The sequence below is a fragment of the Ranitomeya variabilis genome, chromosome 5 (genome assembly GCF_051348905.1).
Source record: "Ranitomeya variabilis isolate aRanVar5 chromosome 5, aRanVar5.hap1, whole genome shotgun sequence".
Taxonomy (NCBI): domain Eukaryota; kingdom Metazoa; phylum Chordata; class Amphibia; order Anura; family Dendrobatidae; genus Ranitomeya; species Ranitomeya variabilis.
Window position 1 is genome coordinate 50,580,354 of NC_135236.1, and position 23,221 is coordinate 50,603,574.

The 23,221-nt window shown below is 42.2% G+C and overlaps 1 protein-coding gene across 5 annotated transcripts in view; it reads right to left on the bottom strand.

The window, feature by feature from the left end:
• ELAVL3 (ELAV like RNA binding protein 3) overlaps positions 1-23,221 on the bottom strand; it is a 64,503-nt gene that overhangs the window by 21,614 nt on the left and 19,668 nt on the right. For 4 of the 5 annotated variants that reach the window (XM_077261927.1, XM_077261929.1, XM_077261925.1 and 1 more), the window contains 2 exons: positions 16,978-17,185; positions 3,443-3,546 (listed from right to left, as the gene is read on the bottom strand). In XM_077261927.1, the coding sequence (XP_077118042.1) occupies positions 3,443-3,546; positions 16,978-17,185 (312 nt within the window). The remainder of the gene's footprint in view (positions 1-3,442; positions 3,547-16,977; positions 17,186-23,221) is intronic. The other variant, XM_077261928.1, reaches the window with a different exon arrangement.

Sequence of the window (23,221 nt, forward strand, 5' to 3'; positions counted from 1 at the left end):
ACACTGTATCTAAGCCTTGTGTGACATTGTCTGCTGATACACTGTATCTAAGCCTGTGTGATACTGCCTGCTGATACACTGTATCTAAGCCTAGCATGTTACATTGTCTGCTGATACACTGTATCTAAGCCTGCGTGTGATACTGCCTGCCTATACACTGTATCTAAGCCTATCGTGTGACATTGTCTGCTGATACACTGTATCTAAGCCTATCGTGTGACATTGTCTGCTGATACACTGTATCTAAGCCTATCGTGTGACATTGTCTGCTGATACACTGTATCTAAGCCTAGCATGTTATATTGTCTGCTGATACACTGTATCTAAGCCTATCGTGTGACATTGTCTGCTGATACACTGTATCTAAGCCTATCGTGTGACATTGTCTGCTGATACACTGTATCTAAGCCTGTGTGTGATACTGCCTGCCAATAGACTGTATCTAAGCCTATCATGTGACATTGTCTGCTGATACACTGTATCTAAGCCTGTGTGTGATACTGCCTGGCGATACACTGTATCTAAGCCTAGCATGTGACATTGTCTGCTGATACACTGTATCTAAGCCTGCGTGTGATACTGCCTGGCGATACACTGTATCTAAGCCTATCGTGTGACATTGTCTGCTGATACACTGTATCTAAGCCTATCGTGTGACATTGTCTGCTGATACACTGTATCTAAGCCTGCGTGTGATACTGCCTGGCGATACACTGTATCTAAGCCTATCGTGTGACATTGTCTGCTGATACACTGTATCTAAGCCTAGCATGTTACATTGTCTGCTGATACACTGTATCTAAGCCTGCGTGTGATACTGCCTGCCAATACACTGTATCTAAGCCTATCGTGTGACATTGTCTGCTGATACACTGTATCTAAGCCTATCGTGTGACATTGTCTGCTGATACACTGTATCTAAGCCTAGCATGTTATATTGTCTGCTGATACACTGTATCTAAGCCTGTGTGTGATACTGCCTGCCAATACACTGTATCTAAGCCTACCGTGTGACATTGTCTGCTGATACACTGTATCTAAGCCTGTGTGTGATACTGCCTGCCAATACACTGTATCTAAGCCTATCGTGTGACTTTGTCTGCTGATACACTGTATCTAATTAGAAAAAGATATATATCCACCAGTCCAAAATAATGAATCAATGCAGGGTGTGACTATGAACTAAAATGTAACTTTTACTGTACAATTCTAAAATGGTATGAATAACCAACATGAACAACACACATACAGGACTCACAGACAAATCACATTCACAGGAATGTATAACCACAAAATCCCCGAGATTTTTTAAGCCACAATACACTTTAGCAATCTCTTTAGGGGAAAAAACAGAATTCTCCTAACATGAGGATCACAGAAAGCAATCGCCAACCGTAGGACTCATATTCCAAATACCTTCTCATGGAATGGAAAAACCGCAGTGATTGACATCTGGAACGATCTCACCTCAAAGGTCTTTGGTATGGATAGGAGCGCTCACTGTTGGCGCTGCATCCGGGAGGGGGACACATTCCGGCCACACATCCATCCACACATCCATCCACACTCGCTGCCAAAAGGATATTTGCTTAACCCCAAAATAAAGAAACCATTTCCCTACGTGTTTCGTTGTATAGACTCATCAGGGGAAAATTATAAACTGTCCCCCCAACTCCGTGGTGGGCACTCCACGCGGGGGGAACAAAGCCATTCCATGAGAAGGTACTTGGAATATGAGTCCTACGGTTGGCGATTGCTTTCTGTGATCCTCATGTTAGGAGAATTCTTTTTTTTTCCCTAAAGAGATTGCTAAAGTGTATTGTGGCTTAAAAAATCTTGGGGATTTTGTGGTTGTACATTCCTGTGAATGTGATTTGTCTGTGAGTCCTGTATGTGTGTTTTTCATGTTGGTTATTCATACACTGTATCTAAGCCTGTGTGATATTGCCTGCTGATATACTGTATCTAAGCCTATTGTGTTACATTGTCTCCTGATACACTGTATCTAAGCCTGTGTGATATTGCCTGCTGATATACTGTATCTAAGCCTGTCATGTTACATTTTCTGCTGATACACTGTATCTAAGCCTATTGTGTTACATTGTCTCCTGATACATTGTATCTAAGCTTGAGTGTAATACTGTCTGCTGAAATACTGTATCTAATCGTGTGTGATATTGTCTGCCAAAACACTGTATCTAAGCATATTGTGTGATATTGTCTACCGATACACTGTATCTAAGCCTGTGTGTTATATTGTGTACTGATTTGCTGTATCTAAGTCAATTGTGTGATATTTCTGCTGATACACTGTATCTAAGCCTGTGTGTGATACTGTCAGCTGAACTAATGTGTCTAAACCTGTGTGATACTGTCTACTGGTACACTTGTATCTAATCCTGTGTGTGATACTGTTTGCTGAACGAATGTATCTAAACCTGTGTGATACTATCTGCCGAACTGCTGTATCCAATCCCTTTATATGTGATACTGTCTGCTGAGCAGATTAATCTAAACTTATTCAGTGTGATATTGTCTGCTGACCTGATGTATCTAAGCCTAGAACGTGATACGGTCTGCTACTCCGCTGTATCTAAGCCTGTAATGTGATACTGTCTGCTAATCTGCTGTATCTAAGCCTTTTTATGTTAGAGACTGTCTGCTAAGTTGATGTATCTAATTTTTTCTTGTGATACTGTCTGCTGAACTAATGTATCTAAGCTTTTCAAGTGATACTGTCTGCAGAACTAATGTATCTAAGCCTTTCATGTGTGATACTGTCCACCAAGCTGTTGCATATAAACCAATCATGTGGGATACTATCTGCTGAGCCAAAGTATCTAAGCCTATCATGTGGGATACTATCTGCTGAGCCAAAGTATCTACGCTTATCTTGTGTGATACTATGCTTCTGAACTGTTGTATAAAAGTCAGTCATGTGTGATACTGACTGCTGAGCCCAAGTATCTAAGCTTATCATGTGTGATAATATTTACTGAGCTGATGTATCTAAGCCATTCTGCTGTAACTGTCCACAGAGCTGGTGAATCTAAACCATAGTGTGATGCTGTCCATGGAGCTGGTTTATCTAAGCTGTAGTGTGATGCTGTCCATGGAGCTGGTGTAGCTAAGCCGTAGTGTGATACTGTCCATGGAGCTGGTGTATCTAAGCCGTAGTGTGATACTGTCCATGGAGCTGGTGTATCTAAGCTGTAGTGTGATACTGTCCATGGAGCTGGTGTATCTAAGCAGAAGTGTGATACTTTCCATGGAGCTGGTGTAGCTAAGCCGTAGTGTGATACTGTCCATGGAGCTGGTGTATCTAAGCCGTAGTGTGATACTGTCCATGGAGCTGGTGTATCTAAGCTGTAGTGTGATACTGTCCATGGAGCTGGTGTATCTAAGCAGTAGTGTGATACTGTATGCAGGAGACACTCCTCACCTTGATAGTCTTCGTCTGTAGCTTCAGGCCATTGAGGGTGTTTATGGCTTTATCTGCGTCATTGGGGTCCACGTAGTTTACAAATCCGTATCCCAAGCTCTGACCTGCAGGGAGAAGTTAGATACCTGGTGGTCAATGTTATCTCATAGTCATAGGACAGAAGTCAGAGACAGCACAGAAGGCTCCCAGCTGGAGCTGCACTTTGGGGTCAGAGGTCTCCTGGTGACCACAAAGCCACCACCTGCCCGTACCAAGATCCTGCGTCTAGATACATGTATTTGGGAGACGTATGGAATATATGACGGGGGTTTCTGAGGACGAATCCCATAGATAATGGCATCCTGTCCACCATAGTGCTACATTTACACAACCGTGCTTCTAAGAGGTTGGGTTTCACCGTCCAGCCCTGACCCTAGGCCGAAGACCTTCGAAATGTCTCCATCTGTCAACCATGTTATTTCCCACAATTTCTCTTCCTGGTCTTCAATATGGCAGTGAAGACGTTTGGTCGTAGCCTGATTTTTGAGGAAATAATGGTTGTTACCGAGGCCACCAGAGGTCTCAATTATGTCAACAGAGGGGATTTGGGCCTTATAAATGGCTGCCCCCAGATTCCGGCCCACTGGATGGAGGTCAATAAGGGTTATTATTAGAGGAACGTATGAACTCCGACATAAAATGGCAGCCATATATTCCACCACTATGAGGCACATTGAGATCGACGAGGGTTAGTAGATCGACAGGTGGCTTTAAGGTCAACAATAGGGATCACCCCAAAAATCATTGTCTCCCCTAACATCCGCACGTAAGATGGAGAGGGGCATAGGCCATAGACATGTTATGCTATTGATATAGGGGAGGATGAGTTAATATTCACCCTTTTTCGAGAGTCGGCATAAGAATTTAATCAAGATCCCATTATTAAATCAAAAATGAAGGCAGCCATGTTATCATCAATTATCAAAGCAGAAGTAAACTACCATCAGATGAATAATAAATCTCAACCATAACACAAATATGCAACTTAAAGGGGGACTCCGTAATATTACAAATAAAGTTTATTGAAGCCTGTATTGAATGATCTCACTCTGTATAATCTATGTCCAGCACTAGAACACATCTTGGCCTCTCCTTACGATGTATATAACGACATACATTTCATAGTATCGTGTAACCACACTTTTCTGATAGGAAGACTAGCCTTGTTGTACGTGGCAACCAATTAGAAATCAGCTTACAGTGTTGTGGAAAAATTAAAGCTGCAATGCGATTGGTTGCTACGGACTACAAGACAGTAACCCATCCTATAGATACTCAGCGTCTGGTTTATTTCATGTATATCAGCTTTTCTAGGCCCCTGACTTACAAACTTGCTAGGCAGGAATTTTGATTTGTGACTTAGGGTTCTGGAAAAGATAAAAACAATGCTAAAACAATAATAGCAGCCATATTGGTGTTCATCCAAGTTTCTGAGTGACTACTAAGAAGCAGCTGAAAAGAATTTTTAAAGAGTAAGATTTTCTGCCCAAAGTGAGCTCTGTTAGGCTACATAGCAAGCCGATCACTGATCGTTTAGCTCCATTTACACAGCGTAACAATCGGCCCATGTAATAGAGCCTTTTCTAGCAGTCTGTTATGACTTAAAGGGGACATGTCACCAGGTGAAAAGTGAACACTTTATGCTCTTATTTTATTCCTGTTGCTCCCTTGAGATTTCCAATGTTTCTTTTCTTCAAAACCATCATACGGTTCTAGACGTATGGGTCTTTCTATCTACTGTACATCTAATATTTGTTGGTCTTTAAAAGGGGTGTGGCTCACAAGATCCTCTGGGGCGTATATTTCGGCTGCTCTGCATAAATAGCAGTAAGCCACGCCCCCTTAGTAAAAACTATAAACATCAGCAGAAAATAAAAAGTCCCCAAATCTATGGAACCGTATGGCAGATTTAAAAAAAAATAAAAAATATTCGGAGGATCAGCGGGAATTTAAAAAAAAAACAACAAAACAAATCTAGACATTTTTTACTCAGTGACTGGTCCCCCTTAAAGTAATCCATGTAGTTTTACAGGGATAAAAACAGTCAGTGAATAATTCTTCCACTGATGACCCCTCCATAGGAAATCAATGATGACTGACCTTAAAAAAGCAACCTCATTTTATTTAAAAATGTCCTGGGTGTGAGCCTTCCCACTACCAACAATGAACAACAACAACAACAACGTAGTACAACAGCGAATATCTTCCACTAATAAGGACCAATAATGATAAACAGTCATTTACACAATCCCGGGCCAAAGATGTGTCCCTGACCAGGAGAACGCTCCGAGTCCGAGTAGAGGATGACGATGGATGGAAGGATAGATAGGAGATCGTTACAGATAGGTAGATATATTTACATTAGTTTTACAAAGTTTTTACATCTGATAAGATGAGTTTTGGCACCCTGATAGAAAGAAAGAATTACGGTATACAAGATCCGATAGATATTTCTATATGTTAGAAATCTTGTTCTATAAGATAGATAGATAACAGATAATAGATAGATAGATAGATAGATAATAGATAGGTAGATAAATAATAGATACATAATAGATAGATATATACATATGTAGCGCCCCCACTGCCGCAGGGCCGGGCCTCTGAGTCTCTGCTTTGGGGTTGTCACGGTGGCTAGGCCCAGTCCGTGACCCTGCCGAGGGGCGTACAGTGATAGATATGATGGATGAAGGTGGTGGTGAGGCTGTGGTGCGATGCAGTAAATAACTGCCTTTACAACTACTATACACAGTATAGAGCATAACATTACTTTCAGTTTAAGAGCACTGAGCCATCTCTATATGGCTCCTAGGAGGACTCAGGGTTCACCTTCTATCCTCATTGTCTATCAACATTATCAGCATTTCTTTACAATTAACTAGTTGGATACATATAACTTCCTCATATAAACATTATCATCACTTTCTTTCATCAAACATTATTGCCACCTGTCTTAAAGCAATATCACCATTTAAGTGCAACAAATGAACATCCCCTTTAAGAGGGGACCAAGTCTCTATGAGGTAGCATATCTTCTCAAGCTACCAGTCCATACTCGGCAAAGGTTCCAGTGTGGTATCTTCACAAAGAGTCCTTTTTGAAGTAAAACCAGTAGGGAGCACCTTTAATAAGGTGCAAACTATTTACAAAAAGTTTGTATCATGCACTGTTCATGATTGCTCCGGCACGCCCCCAAGGTACATGGTGGGTCCGGGTTCCCCGCTGCTCCGCAGGGACAGGTTCCATTGCCTTTTCGGCAGGAGGTTCATCTTCGGATGTTTCAGCGGCGGCCTGGAGCGCGACGCACCGCTGGACGCCCCGCGCCATCCAGCCAGCTTCGCCTGTTTCCCTCCTCCACCTGGTGTAGGTTACAGCGTCACCTGGCTCCAGGTCGCGAGTGAACCTTCCGCCGCAGGGCTCTACCTCCTCCCGGTCTACGCGGACTTGTAGTGGCTCCCCGATCTCCTGTATAACCCCTCTTCCATGTCGGGGGTTAAAGGACACCACTACACCCCAGTGTGACGTCGGGATTTCTCCCACGCTGGTCAGGTCAATCCGGGCTGCAGGCTGGGGCCGGTTCCGCCACGCTGTCGTCAGGCGCCGCAGGTGTTCGGCCTCCGGCAGAAGTTTCATGCCCTGCGCCCGCAGCGTACCTTCAGCCACGGCCGGGTTGGGAGGAGCAGGGGACATCGGAGACAAGCGGACCACCGTGGGCTGGCCCAGCCGAGCGAGCACGCGGGCATCGGCCTCCAAACGGAGGTCAGTCCCACGCGGTGCTCCCGGCGTCGCCATCTTTTCTCCTTCTCCAGTGTCCTCTTCCCGCGGTCTCTTTCATGGGCGGCCCCGTCTCCATGGTCTCCACCCTCCGAACAGGATCAGGAGGCGGACCTCAGCTGTTGACGGACACGTCCTCAGGACACAGAAATATTTAGACTGGGCGGCCATTGTTGTTCGCGCTCTCCAGCTTGCCTATGCCCACTCCACGCCCCTCTTCTTCTCCTGCGCTCCCCTCAGCGCTATAATGGCGGCGGATTTTGGCGGTAAATGGCGCAGCACAGTCTTTGCAATAAAGTACAGTCCAAGCACAACAAATCACAGTTCCAAGGCACACATGACCTGATTCTTCAGGCTTAAGTAGATCCTGTTCGTGACGCCAAATTGTAGCGCCCCCACTGCCGCAGGGCCGAGGGGTACCCGGTACCGGGCCTCTGAGTCTCTGCTCTGGGGTTGTCACGGTGGCTAGGCCCAGTCCGTGACCCTGCCGAGGGGCGTACAGTGATAGATATGATGGATGAAGGTGGTGGTGAGGCTGTGGTGCGATGCAGTAAATAACGAGGACACCAGGTTGCAGTCTCTTTACCTCTTTACTGAAGATCTCTGGGTCCTCAGTCCGGAATCCGGATAACCAGGCTGCGCAAGTCCGGCCGGTCCAATGGCACCTCCAAAGTTCTCTTAGCAGGTGGAAATCTGTGCCTTCCTTCTAGCGCTATGTGTTGCGGTCCTTCCCTGCTGTGCTTACAGAAAGTCCCCACAACTGTTGTGTCTGTTTCCTAAGTTCCCTCACAACTCGATTAGATGATGTTCTGCTAATCCTCCGTCCCTCCCTGGTGTTCTGGTTGGGACGGCACCCGTTTGACGGGTAGGCTCGGAGCTCTTCCGGGACCCTAGAGTCGCCCCTCTCCACAAGTTGCCCCCCAAGACTGCATAGGTGATTTAAGTTAGACAGCCCGCCTTAGACTGACTGTCCTGCCGCTGTTTAGAGTATTGCTTGAAGCTGGATGTTGAAATACCCTCTCGGCGTTCCGGCCACCGGTAGTGCGCCTCAGTAGGGTGTTGCTTCGGTCTTACAGCACGACCCCTACTGGTATTCTCCTTATTGCCTTGATCTCGTTTCTCACTCAGCACAATCTATCTCGCTTCTGACCTTCCTTGGGCACCGCCGCTATCCTGAGCAGGCACGGTCCCGTTAAGTTCGTTCAAGTTGCCAAGCCTCTGTCAGGATCCCACCCCTGACAGAGACCCTACCGAATCTTCCCCCACAACACCCTCTGCCACAAGGTTTTGCCTGGTTCCAACCCAGTCAGCTTTCTGATCTAACTTCCTGCCTGACCCCCAGTTTACCCACTATGGTGGGGAGTGGCCTAGTGAATAGAACCCTTAGCTCCCCCCGGAGGCCCGACTGTGAAATGTATTGGTGTCTGTGATACCTGATCAGATGAACTCCTTCAGTGCCATCAGACGCACCATAGCCCCCCTTAGTGGCGGAGCCACAGTACTGCAACGACCAGGACCCTGGGGCGCTGCACATATATAGATAATAGATAGATAAATAATAGATAAGAGAAAAATAGACAGATAATAGATAGATAATAGATGATGGATAATAGAAAGATAGATAGATAGATAGATAGATAGATAGATAGATAGATAGATAATAGGTAGATAGAAAGATAATAGATAGATAATAAATGAATGATAGATAATAGATAGATAGATAATAGATAGATAGATAGATAATAGATAGATAGATGATAGATAGATAGATAATAGATAGATAGATGATAGATAGATAGATAAATAATAGATGATAGATAATAGATAGATAATAGGTAGATAGATAGATAGATATATAATAGGTAGATAGATAGATACTAGATCGATAATAGATGATAGATAATAGATAGATAATAGATGATAGATAGATAATAGATAAATAGATAGATAATAGATAATAGATGATAGATAATATAGATAGATAATAGGTAGATAGATAGATAATAGATGATAGATAGATAGATAGATAGATAGATAGATAGATAGATAGATAGATAGATAGATAGATAGATAATAGATGATAGATAGATAGATAGATAGATAGATAGATAGATAATAGATAGATAGATAACACAGGTCAACAAAAAAAAAAATTTTTTCTGGTGTCCAAAATATTTTAATGAATTTGGGGTATTTTTGGGGTGCTGATTCTGAATATGCTATCAGTTTTGCCAGATTGGCTCAAGTTTTTGAGATTTTTGGTATCTTATTTATAGCACTTGTTGGTAAATGCGACGCATCATCTCATTAATTTCTTTGGATTAGTACTTGAACTGAGCAGTTCTCAATATAGTTTTGTGTTAATTAGTGTTCTAAAAGTTTGTTCATAGCTTGATTTTTGCACTAACTTTATGTTGTTGTCTGTTTTCCAGTGAAAAGCATGAACTCATCAAGAAGAAGTTGTCTTAACGATCCAGACTCGTTCTGTTACATTTGTGGTGAATACACACTGCCAAAACATAGAAGAAACATAACAGACTTCGTAAAAAAAGTGTATTTTGCCTATTTTGGGGTTATGCTTGGGGACCAAGACAAGTTTTGGGCACCACACATAGTGTGCAAAGCATGTATCGAATTATTACGAAAATGGAGCAAAGGACAAAGAAAAAGCTTCAAATTTGGTGTTCCAATGGTGTGGAGAGAGCCAAAAAATCATCATGATGACTGTTATTTCTGTGCAGTGCAAGTGCAAGGATTCAATAAGCATAAGAAACGAAAATGGGAGTAACATGGAATCTGCAAGAAGGCCTGTCCCTCATTGTGAAGATGTGCCTGTACCTGTGTTTACCATCAATAACAGTCATCATGATGATTTTTTGGCTCTCTCCACACCATTGGAACACCAAATTTGAAGCTTTTTCTTTGTCCTTTGCTCCATTTTCGTAATAATTCGATACATGCTTTGCACACTATGTGTGGTGCCCAAAACTTGTCTTGGTCCCCAAGCATAACCCCAAAATAGGCAAAATACACTTTTTTTACAAAGTCTGTTATGTTTCTTCTATGTTTTGGCAGTGTGTATTCACCACAAATGTAACAGAACGAGTCTGGATCGTTAAGACAACTTCTTCTTGATGAGTTCATGCTTTTCACTGGAAAACAGACAACAACATAAAGTTAGTGCAAAACTCAAGCTATGAACAAACTTTTAGAACACTAATTAACACAAAACTATATTGAGAACTGCTCAGTTCAAGTACTAATCCAAAGAAATTAATGAGATGATGCGTCGCATTTACCAACAAGTGCTATAAATAAGATACCAAAAATCTCAAAAACTTGAGCCAATCTGGCAAAACTGATGACATATTCAGAATCAGCACCCCAAAAATACCCTAAATTCGATGAAATATCTTTGGCACCAAAAATGCTGTTGACCAGTGTAATAGATGATAGATAATATAGATAGATAGATAATAGGTAGATAGATAGGAGACAAAAATTAGATGCAGCACACCAGTTAAAGGTGAATAAGATGCTTATTTAATATCCCCAAGTGGCGATGTTTCGGCTGTGAGCCTTTCTCAAGCCGCAAACAGCTGACAGTGCCACCTTTTATAGGTGTATCCATCTACATAGTGCATAAAGTGTACAACAATTAGGAGATATCATAAATAGATTGACATGATATACACTATTTTTAACAATATATAACATTATTGGCATGTAATGTGCATACAGTGCAATTAATAGTGCGTGTAATAAGTACAGTACATGGAAACCAGTTTATGTACTGTACTTATTACATGCACTATGTAGATGGATACACCTATAAAAGGTGGCACTGTCAGCTGTTTGTTGCTTGAGAAAGGTTCACAGTTTTGAGCCGAAACATCGCCACTTGGGGCTATTAAATAAGCACTTAATTCACCTTTAAGGGTATGTTCCCACGGTCAGTAAACGCTGCGGCTTTGACGCTGTGTATATCCACGGAGTGCAACTCGCAGCGTCCAGATGTTTACAGCATAGCGGATTGGATTTCAAGAAATCCCATGCCCACTATGCGTCCAGAGACGCCCGCAGAGACTGACATGCGACACGTCTTTCCAGACCACAGCATGTCTATTTATTTTGTAGACACACAAGCCTCCTCAAGATAAATCTCACCCGTACAATGTATAGGATGCGGTGATTCCGCACGGTTCAATGAACACATGCAAACATGTGCTGCGTCCAAAGCGCTGCCAATTACTGACTGTGTGCACATACCCTAGCTGCTGTGCTGCCTCCATTTTTGTCTCCTATATAGAGGTTTGGTTGTTGCCTTGAAGGCACAGCACCCAGGTATATTGTTGCTTTTCGATTTTTTCTTTTTAGATGATAGATGATAGATACAGTAGATAGATAATGGATAGATTGATATTAGATAGATAATAGATAATTAGATAGATATATAATAGATAGATAGATGATAGATAGATGATAGATATAGGATAGATAATAGATAGATTGATATTAGATAGATAATAGATAGATAACAGAGAGATAATAGATAGATATTAGATAGATAATAAACAGATAGATAGTAGATACTTGTGAAAAAAATGGAACAGCAGACTATATAAATAGTGGGCGCAAAGGCCTCCCAAGCAAATTATCTGTAATTTGCCAAAAATATAGAAGCATATTATGGGCTAAATAAAGTCCACTTTATTTTTGGGTAAATATTGGACTGCTGCCTGTTTTTTCGCTTCTAGATATAAGATGCATAGATTAATAGATAGATATTAGACAGATAGTAAATAGATAGATCATAGATAGATGATATAGAGATAATAGATAGATAAATAGATAGATAGATAGATAGATAGATAGTAGATACATAGATAATAGATAGATTGATGGATAGATAGATAAGATAGCAAAGCGTTTTCAAGTTGTCCCTTCCTCAGTTCGAAATGTAATTAAGAAATTGCAGTTACCAGGAACAGAGGAGGTCACGATAAGGTCTGGATGACCAAACAAAATTTAAGTGAGAGCTTTTTGTAGGATTACTAGAGAGGCAAATCAGAACTCCCGGTTGACTGCAAAAGACTTTCAGAAAGATTTAGCAGACTCTGGAGCTGTGGTACATTGTGCTGTTCAGAGACACCTGCACAAATATGGCCTTCATTTAATAGTCATCGGAAGAAAACCTCTCCTGCGTCATAAAATTCAGCATCAGAAGTATGCAGAAGAACATCTAAACAAGCCTGATGCATTTTGGAAACAAGTTCTGTGGATTGATGAGGATAAAATAAAACTCTTTGGCCATAATGATCAAAGGTATGTGTGGAGAAAAGAGGGCACAGAATTTCAGGAAAAGAACATCTCGCCAACCATTAAGCATGGGGGGATCAATCATGTTTTGGGGTTGTGTTGCAGCCAATGGCACGGGGAACATTTCACGGGTAGAGGGAAGAATGGATTCAATGAAATTTCAACAAATTAGTGATGCAAAAATAACACCATCTGTAAAAAAGCTGAAGTTGAAAAGAGGAAGAGGATGGCTTCTACAAATGGATAATGATCCTAAACCCACATCAAAATCCACAATAGACGATCTCAAAAGGCGCAAGCTGAAGGCTTTACAATGGCCCTCACAGTCCCCTGATCGGAACATCATTGAATATCTGTGGCTAGACCTCAAAATAGCAGAGGATGCAAGACGACTCAGGAATCTCGATGAACTGGGAGAATTTTCCAAGGAAGAGTGGATGAAAATCCCTCAAAAAAGAAAGACTTGTCTGACTACAAAAAGTGTTTATAAGCTGTGATACTTTCAAAAAGGGGGTTGGTACTAGATACTAACCATGCAGGGTGCCCAAACATTACACTGGCCAATTTTCCTTTTTGTAATTTTTAAAATGTAAAAGATGAAAATATATATATATATATTTTTTTTTGCCTAAAATACAAAGCAAATCTGTCATCTATAACTTTCGTCCTTTTAGAGATCACTTCATCTTGCGATGAAAACTATATCTCCAAACACTAACAAATACTCGGAGATCACCCGAGCGTGCTCGGGAAAACCCGAGCAACGAGTATATTCGCTCATCGCTATTAAGGACGGACTGGAGGGGTGCGAGAGGCTGAGAAGGTTGGCCACAGAGGAGGATGTTGCAGTAGTCGAGGCGGGAGATGATTAGGGCATGCACGAGCATTTTGGTAGAGTGTGGGTTGAAGAAAGGACGGATTCTGGAAATATTTTTGAGCTGGAGGCGACAGGAGGTGGCGAGAGCTTGGATGTGCGGTTTGAAGGACAGGGCCGAGTCAACGGTTACTCCGAGGCAGCGGATTTTGGGGACAGGGAAAGTGTGATTTCATTTATTGTGATAGATAGATCAGGTAGGGAAGATGTGCGAGATGGAGGAAAGATAATTAGCTCAGATTTGTCCACATTGAGCTTGAGGAAGCGAGAGGAGAAGAAGGAGGATATGGCTGATAGACACTCTGGGATTCTGGAGAGCAGAGAGGTGACGTCTGGCCAGAGAGGTAGATCTGAGTGTCATCAGCATATATTGTAGATGCTACTGGAAGCCATAGGACTTTATGAGTTGTCCCAGGCCAAGTGTATAGATTGAGAAGAGTAAGGGGCCAAGGACAGAGCCTTGAGGGACACCAACAGAGAGGGGGCGAGATGAAGAGGTAGAATGGGAGAAGGAAACGCTAGATAGATGATAGATAGATAGATAGATAGATAGATAGATACAGTTGTGGCCAAAAGTATTGACACCCCTGCAATTCTGTCAGATAATACTCAGTTTCTTCCTGAAAATGATTGCAAACACAAATTCTTTGGTATTATCTTCATTTAATTTGTCTTAAATGAAAAAACACAAAAAGAATTGTCCTAAAGACAAATTGTATATAATTCCACACCAAACATAAAAAAGGGGGTGGACAAAAGTATTGGCACTGTTCGAAAATCATGTGATGCTTCTCTAATTTGTGTAATTAACAGCACCTGTAACTTACCTGTGGCACCTAACAGGTGTTGGCAATAACTATATCACACTTGCAGCCAGTTGACATGGATTAAAGTTGATTCAACCTCTGTCCTGTGTCCTTGTGTGTTCCACATTGAGCATGGAGAAAAGAAAGAAGACCAAAGAACTGTCTGAGGACTTGAGAAACCAAATTGTGAGGAAGCATGAGCAATCTCAAGGCTACAAGTCCATCTCCAAAGACCTGAATGTTCCTGTGTCTACCGTGCGCAGTGTCATCAAGAAGTTTAAAGCCCATGGCACTGTGGCTAACCTCCCTAGATGTGGACAGAAAAGAAAAATTGACAAGAGATTTCAACGCAAGATTGTGCGGATGTTGGATAAAGAACCTCGACTAACATCCAAACAAGTTCAAGCCGCCCTGCAGTCCGAGGGTACAACAGTGTCAACCCGTACTATCGGCGTCTGAATGAAAAGGGACTGTATGGTAGGAGACCCAGGAAGACCCCACTTCTTACCCCGAGACATAAAAAAGCCAGGCTGGAGTTTGCCAAAACTTACCTAAAAACGTTTTGGAAGAATGTTCTCTGGTCAGATGAGACAAAAGTAGAGCTTTTTGGGCAAAGGCATCAACATAGAGTTTACAGGAGAAAAAAAAGAGGCATTCAAAGAAAAGAACACGGTCCCTACAGTCAAACATAGCGGAGGTTCCCTGATGTTTTGGGGTTGCTTTGCTGCCTCTGGCACTGGACTGCTTGTCCGTGTGCATGGCATTATGAAGTCTGAAGACTACCAACAAATTTTGCAGCATAATGTAGGGTCCAGTGTGAGAAAGCTGGGTCTCCCTCAGAGGTCATGGGTCTTCCAGCAGGACAATGACCCAAAACACACTTCAAAAAGCACTAGAAAATGGTTTGAGAGAAAGCACTGGAGACTTCTAAGGTGGCCAGCAATGAGTCCAGACCAGAATCCCATAGAACAACTGTGGAGAGATCTAAAAATGGCAGTTTGGAGAAGGCACCCTTCAAATATCAGGGACCTGGAGCAGTTTGCCAAAGAAGAATAGTCTAAAACTCCAGCAGAGCATTGTAAGAAACTCATTGATGGTTACTGGAAGCGGTTGGTCGCAGTTATTTTGGCTAAAGGTTGTGCGACCAAGTATTAGGCTGAGGGTGCCAATACTTTTGTCTGGCCCATTTTTGGAGTTTTGTGTGAAATGATCAATGTTTCGCTTTTTGCTTCATTCTCTTTTGTGTTTTTTCATTTAAGACAAATTAAATGAAGATAATAATAACAAAGAATTTGTGTTTGCAATCATTTCCAGGAAGAAACTGAGTATTATCTGACAGAATTGCAGGGATGTCAATATTTTTGGCCACAACTGTAGATAGATAGATAGATAGATAGATAGATAGATAGATAGATAGATAGATAGTTAACACAATGTAACACAATTTTTGTTCCTGGCTTCCAAGTGTAATATTTCAATTGCTTATGTTTAAAGACAATGGAAAACAACTTCATCCAGCACAAACTTTGATTTTATGAGCACAGGACAGAAAAATGTCTTATATATTGTGTCAAATAAAGGAAATTATACTATAAAAAATTTTTATTAATTTTTTGTTCCTGGGTCCAAAGTGTATTTTCCTGGACCGTTGTGCCTAAAACAAACAGAAAATAATTGTTGTTCCACAAAAACTTTGCTTCTGTGATCAGGACAATGACATTTTGAAATTTGTCTGTTTTCGGGAAAATTCTCCATTCGTATTCAATACTGAGTAGTCTTCATTGTCCTTGATCACAGAAGCAAAGTTTTTGTGTAACAATTATTTTCTATTTGTTTTAGGCATAACGGGATAACGGGTTAGAAAAACACACTTTGGACCCAGGAACAAAAAATTCATAAAAATTTGTTATAGTGTAATAGATAGATAGATAATACATAGATAGATTGATAGATAATATATAGACAGATAATAGATAGATAGATAATAGATAAATATATAGATAATAGACAGACAATAGATAAATAGATAATAGATCAATAATAGATAGATAATAGATAATAAATAGATAATAGATAGATAATAAATAGATAATAGATAGATAGATCATATATAGATAATAGATAGATAGTAGATAGATAATAGATAGATAAATAATAGATAAATAGATAGGTTGATAGATAATATATAGACAGATAATAGATAGATAGATAATTAGATGATAGATAGGAGATAGATAGATAATAGATAAATAGATAATAGATAGATAATAGATAATAAATAGATAATAGATGATAGATAGATAATAAATAGATAATAGATAGATAGATAGTAGACAGATAATAGATAGATAATACTGTAGATAGATAGATAGATAGATAGATAGATAGATAATAGATAAATAGATAGGTTGATAGATAATATATAGACAGATAATAGATAGATAATTAGATGATAGATAGGAGATAGATAATAGATAGATAATAGACAATAGATCGATAATAGGTAGATTATTAGAAATAGCAGGCTACACTCAAACTGATTGTGCAAAAAATGAGGACGTTTTATTAGTCCATGTGGTGAGTGACGTTTCGATCCCATGCTCTGTGATGAGACCGACATGTTGCCATACGGCACATCTGCATGTATCCCATCCTGCCCACAATGACAATGGCCAGACCGTGCCCAATGATGCCACCTATTAACCCTTTATATGGCCTCATACCTGTGATTTTATCTCTGACCAGCTTGCAGGACTCAATATCTCCGATGCTTCCGAAAAGGCTCTTGAACTCTTCTTGCGTCATGTTCTGAGGAAGATAGTTGACGATCAAGTTGGTTTTACTGTCGTCCGCAGCTCCGTTTGTGCCGTTGAGAATGCCCACACTGCCGGGACCATTGCTGGCCTGCGTCTCCATGGTGCTTATTATCTGCTGGAGGGAAGAGAAGAAGAGGAGAGAGCAGCACGTCAGCGTCCATCTTTATGTCACGGCCTCATGAGTCACATCATAGCCTCATCTTATGAGGTCATCTGTAATAGCCCCCTCCCTGGAACACTTTGCCGGCCATGTGATTATGTCACCATATGCCGGAAATCTCATGAGGTCATCGGGAATATGAGGCTGACCAGTTGTGATGCCTTCACAGCATGAGGTCAGGCAAAGTCTCCAACATGGCCTCCAAATATCAGGGCTCTTTAAGAATATGGGCCTAAGGGACCTTCTGGTCCCCCTAATGCCCTGTTCAATAACAACCCTTGAACCGACTATAGTTAGACTCCTGGATCAGGATTTACAGAACTGCTGCAGAACCTCTTAGTCTACACACATATGCTGCTGCAGAACCTCATGTTAATCCTCACTATGGCTCCTCACTAAGAGGTTCTGCAGCAGCTGGACTGAACATGACACTCTAAAGTCCTGGGCCCCAGTGTGGTGTTTAAATGTTGAGGAACATGTGTTCTGTAGTGATAGGATGTCATCTAAACTCGCTTCTACACCGGCCGCCATCACGGATAGGAAGGGACATCTGAGTACATGTCAGTGTATGGAAGGGCTCGATGGGCATCTGTCTGCCGCGAGCCTCCTGCCGTAATTAGCCTGGCAGCCGCGAATAAGCAGGACGTCTTTAACGAGATTTCAGCAGCATTATGCCTGTAAAGACCCTGCTCATCCTCCAGGCCAAGGATTAAGGGAAAGGGAACAGGGGAGATAAAGCTTTAAACTCATTACTGGCCACCCTACGGCGGTGAATGGGTTAAGGACAAGGCCCCCTTCTTCCCCCACCTTCCCTGAATGAAACCCCTTCAAGCGAATCTTTATCCTAGAAGGAAATGCTGACAGTTCTTTTAACTGGGTACCAAGTCATTGCCAGTGACCCAGATATGGGAACGCTGGCATCAAAGCCGTTCATGCTTCTTCTATATATAGCAAGAACTAAAAATATAATAATAATAAATACAGCCATCACAACTTAATAATATTAATATCCAATATTATTATTAACCGAGCCTCCCCGTTCAAAATAGAGATGCCGAGATACATTGCCAATGGGCAAGGTTCAAGTAATGGTGAATGGTAAGAGGGGGGAGGTGCCAGTTATATTTGGTTCCTGGTCCATAATGGGGGCCGAAAGATCCCCTGTCACGTAAGAAGACCAATACTGTAAGTGGTCCGTGCAGGTGGGAGCTTCATTATCGATTTTGTATTAAGGACCTGAAGTTTCAGGTCCATTCCTGAAAATTTGATCTTAAAGGGTTTGTCCAGTGAAAACAAATTAGATGGTAACTTGCTGATTGTTGGGGGTCCGACCAGTGAGCAGCAAAATTTGTATCCCAGATGGAGAATTTTTATCTCTGTTACAAAATGGCATGGCAGGTCGAACACCAGACCAATGCTCCATTCACTCTCTATGGAGAGCCTGAAAAAGCCAAGGGTGGGGATACATGGAGAGACGATTGATCATGAGCACTACCGCTCCATTCTTACTAGGATAAAAGTTCCTCCTTTCTCCTAGCGGTTGGACCTCCACCTTATCCTGTGGATAATTTGATAACTTATTGTCACCAGAGAACCCCTTAAAGTAAGCTGAAGGACCTTTGGACCGCTTTGAGGCTCAAGGGTCCAGATGCAACTGCAACCTCAATATTTCCACCACTACAAAACTTAGTCAGCCATTGTATCAATTGAGCCAATTTAGGGAGAACCCAACTCCTGAAACCCCTTCCCACCCTGTTAATACATCACAATTCTCTTTTGTACATTGTGAAATGTCTGCTAAGGATCATGGTTGGCCCCAGTAGTATAAGGACTACATTGCCTCCAACATACGACAGGAATTGTCCCATCAACCCATTATCAAATACTTTCAAGTAGCCATAAACCTTTGATTTGTTCTTTTTCTTCTCTCTAAAAATGTCCTAGTCCTTGAAGGCCCTCATAAAGGTCAGATAAAAATGGTCCGACTGCTGACTGTTTGTCGACAGCTCAAAATACATCTCAAATTGCCTCGGCCAGAAGTGGATTTTGGATGGAGCAGCCAACACTCACCATGACCGCAGAGGACCAACATTCTCTATTAGTGTTTTGAACGAACGCTTGTTGGTCGGTCATTGGTCCAAACAAACCACTGTTTGTTTCACCTATTTAGCCAACGATTGTTCAATTTGGTCAAAATTTTATTTAACTGACAAATTGTATTTAACAAACTTTGGGGGGGTTGTCAGCTATTTTTCTTTAGAAGCCTACAGCTGTTTTACATAGAAATCCTTAAAAGTTTTGTTTTTAGAAATTTGAACACTATGGCATATAGATATTTTGGATATTGTCAACCCCTTTGCTTTCCCACTGTTCCCGAGTATTACATTTTCCATTTTCCTTAAATCTTCCATACGGTTCCAGAGAATTTGGTCTTTACCAAGAGGGCGTTGCTCACAGGGTGATTATGCAAAGCAGCCTAAAGACACACCCTAGAGGATCCATTAAGCCACACCCCTGAGTAAAAGCAATAAAAATTTGCGGTAAGTAAAAGGCTCATATCTCTGAAATCATATGGCGGATTAAAAAAAAAGAAAATAAAAATTGGAAAACTCAGGAAAGCAGTGGAAAAATAGATATAAAATTTGGGTTAAAAATGGCCAATTTTTGTCAGGGCGACAAGTCTTCTTTAAAGGGCTACTCCACCTGTCATAACTAGGAAAAAGTAGAGAATTGCAGTAAATGTGGGCTCAGAATTTACAATTTTACTATGGTTTCAAATGGTCATTCAAACAGCAGAGGCGTGATCAATATTGGGATGAGTTAGTTAAAGTATATATGTAATAAGAAGCACGGTTTCCCATGACATTTCTGCATATTAGAGGTCATCACAAGGTCCATACTAATGAGAGTCAAGTCAGCTTTCATGGACGTCATCCATGTTCTGGGGCTGTGTCCTTCAGCGAGAATAAAGCAATGAGAGTGGAGTCAGTATCTTTCGCTATTAATTTTAGTATTTTTTTTTTTCACCAGTGAAGTGAAAAAAATGCAATAAATCCCTAGTGTTGTCTGCCTTTGGAAACTTTTTTTTACTTAAATGCATGTATTTTGGGCTAATTGGTTAATATGAAATATTTCACCTTCTGCAGCCTCTGCGAGGCACTATTTATTGCTGGCTGCAGAATGAGGTAACTGAGAATCTGTCAGTGAGCTTGTTTTGGTGGAGGTCTAACAGGGAAAATTAGTAACCCTTTTGTTTTTCCTTTTTTTTAAGCTGCTTTCAGCTGATTTATGACCAAAATTTAATGGATTGGGACATAAATAGTCTGTAAATGCAAAACGGTGCAACATTTTTAATGAAACCCAATTGCAAAAATGTTTTTTTAGGCCCAGAAACATATTTTAAGTAAAATATATAAATAAAGTCCCCCGGAGATGGACAACTTTTTAATATTTTATTTGCCATGGGTCATTCAACCTAGGTTTCCCAAGTCAAAGATTTACATAAATCCTTTAAATTTTACTAAATTGTATTAATTAGACAAAAAATATAAGATAAAAACTAAGGCTGTAATGACCACTGGTTTCTTAGACACAGACATAATGGCCGAGTCACATTTTCCAAAATGTGAGAGATTTCCAAGACTTTTCATATTGAAGGTGGAAATGCCCTTTAATTGTGGCTCAGCCTCCATTTTCCGAGTATCTAGCCTCCGCTTTTTCTGTCAGCAGCCTCTATGATTTATTCGATATGGCTCAATCTTCACAGGCGTGTGCGCACAGGCCCGGTCCTGCGGCAAAGCCTTTCATTATCAGCCACCCCCTGCAATTCCTTTGCAGACATCTGTCTTGCTAGGCCTGGAATATAGGCCCGAGGCCTACTGGTCCTGTTGTCATAGAAACTGAGCATCCTGTGGAGAAAACCGCAAGTGCTGCTGTACCACGCTCCGCTATACCCCCTTCATCTCCCTCTTGAGACAGAGAATGACAAAGCTGAAATACAAATGCCGCGACAGTATGAGTCCGTGATATGATGTTTTGCCATCATACGGGTTTTTGCTTTTTTTTTTTTTTTTTAAGAGGATGGAAGTAATGATGAGCGAAAGTGGTCGGATAAGGTGTCATCTGCACTTGTGCTAACCGAGTGTTTGACTCTATATATTACAGTATACTATATATATATATAGTTTATATATATATATATATATATATATATATATATATATATATATATATATATATACACACACACAGTATATACATATCTATATCTATATATATATCTATCTATATCTATCTATATATCAGGGGCAGATTATAATAGGGTCAATCTGGGCGGTAGCCCAGGGCCCAGCGGTGTGGGGGGGTCCTCGGCTACCGCTCAGATTGCCCACCGCCATCAGGGCATTACTGCCCTGACTGGCGTATGGGCCCGGTGGGCAGAGAGGGGGCCCGCATCGGGCCCCGTCTCATCTGCTCACCGGGCCCCTACCGGCGCTGTGGCAGTTTCACCTATTGACGTGCGGGTGCGCGCCCGCACTTCAATAGTTAACAACAGCCGCCAGACAATTGGAGGCTGGCAGCTGAAGTCGGCCGCAGGCACAGCGCACACTTCGCTGGCGTCTGACGTCATTGTCAGTCGCCTGCGAGTGCGCGCTGCTGGAGGGAGCTTCGCCGCTGGAGCGCAGGTCAGGTGAGGAGAACTCATATTTTTTTTTTTTTTTTTTTTGCTAACGGCTATCCGGGGGGCCGGGCCAGAATGCTGGACACTGTCTGGGGGCAATGCTGGAGACACTGGGGCAGATTGTTGGACACACTGGGGGGAATGATGGACACACTGGGGGCAATATGCTGGACACACTGGGGGCAATATGCTGGACACACTGGGGCAGATTGCTGGACACATTGGGGGCAATGCTGGAGACACTGGGGCAGATTGCTGGACACACTGGGGGCAATATGCTGGAGTCAGACACTGGGGCAGATTGCTGGACACACTGGGGCAGATTGCTGGACACACTGGGGCAATATGCTGGACATACTGGGGCAGATTGCTAGACACACTGGGGGCAATATTGGAGACACTGGGGCAGAATGCTGGACACACTGGGGGCAATATGCTGGACACACTGGGGCAAATTGCTAGACACACTGGGGGCAATATTGGAGACACTGGGGCAGAATGCTGGACACACTGGGGGCAGGATGCTGGACACACTGGGGGCAATATGCTGGAGACACTGGGGCAGATTGCTGGACACACTGGAGGCAATATGCTGGACACACTGGGGCAGATTGCTGGACACACTGGGGGCAATATGCTGGACACACTGGGGGCAATATGCTGGACACTGGGGCAGAGATGCTGGACACACTGGGGGCAGAGATGCTGGACACTGGGGGCAGAGATGCTGGACACTGGGGGCAGAGATGCTGGACACACTGGGGGCAGGACTGGAGACATGGGCAGAATGTAGATACAGGGCATGATTGGAGACATGGGGCAGAATGAAAGACATGGGGAAGGATTGGAGACAGATTGTGCAGGATCATGGGGCAGGATGGATACAATGGAGACTGATGGGGCAGGATGGGGAGATCATATGGGGCAGGATGGATACTCATGAGGGCAGGATGGGAGAACATATGGCTGGAGCCAGGAATGAGATACACGGGGCCAGGATGGGGGATATTATTATTACCATAGGGGCTAATTAAGGGATATTATTACTGCAGTGATGTATTTATTTTATTTTTTGAAGACACTGTTTTAAATGAGGGGGTGGTCCTGTTACTGTGTAGAGTGACACTATGTTGCCTCTTTTTCTTCATGTGGTGTAATGTAGAAGTTGAGAAAAATTAATTAATGTGTTCTACAAGCGGAGCTCGAGATAACTGTGTTATTTCCTGCAGAGACGAGCCCTGGCTGGATGAAGTGATGGCGGTCTGTGCTGGATGAAAGATGAAGGACTTCACCTAGAGACGTCACTGGTG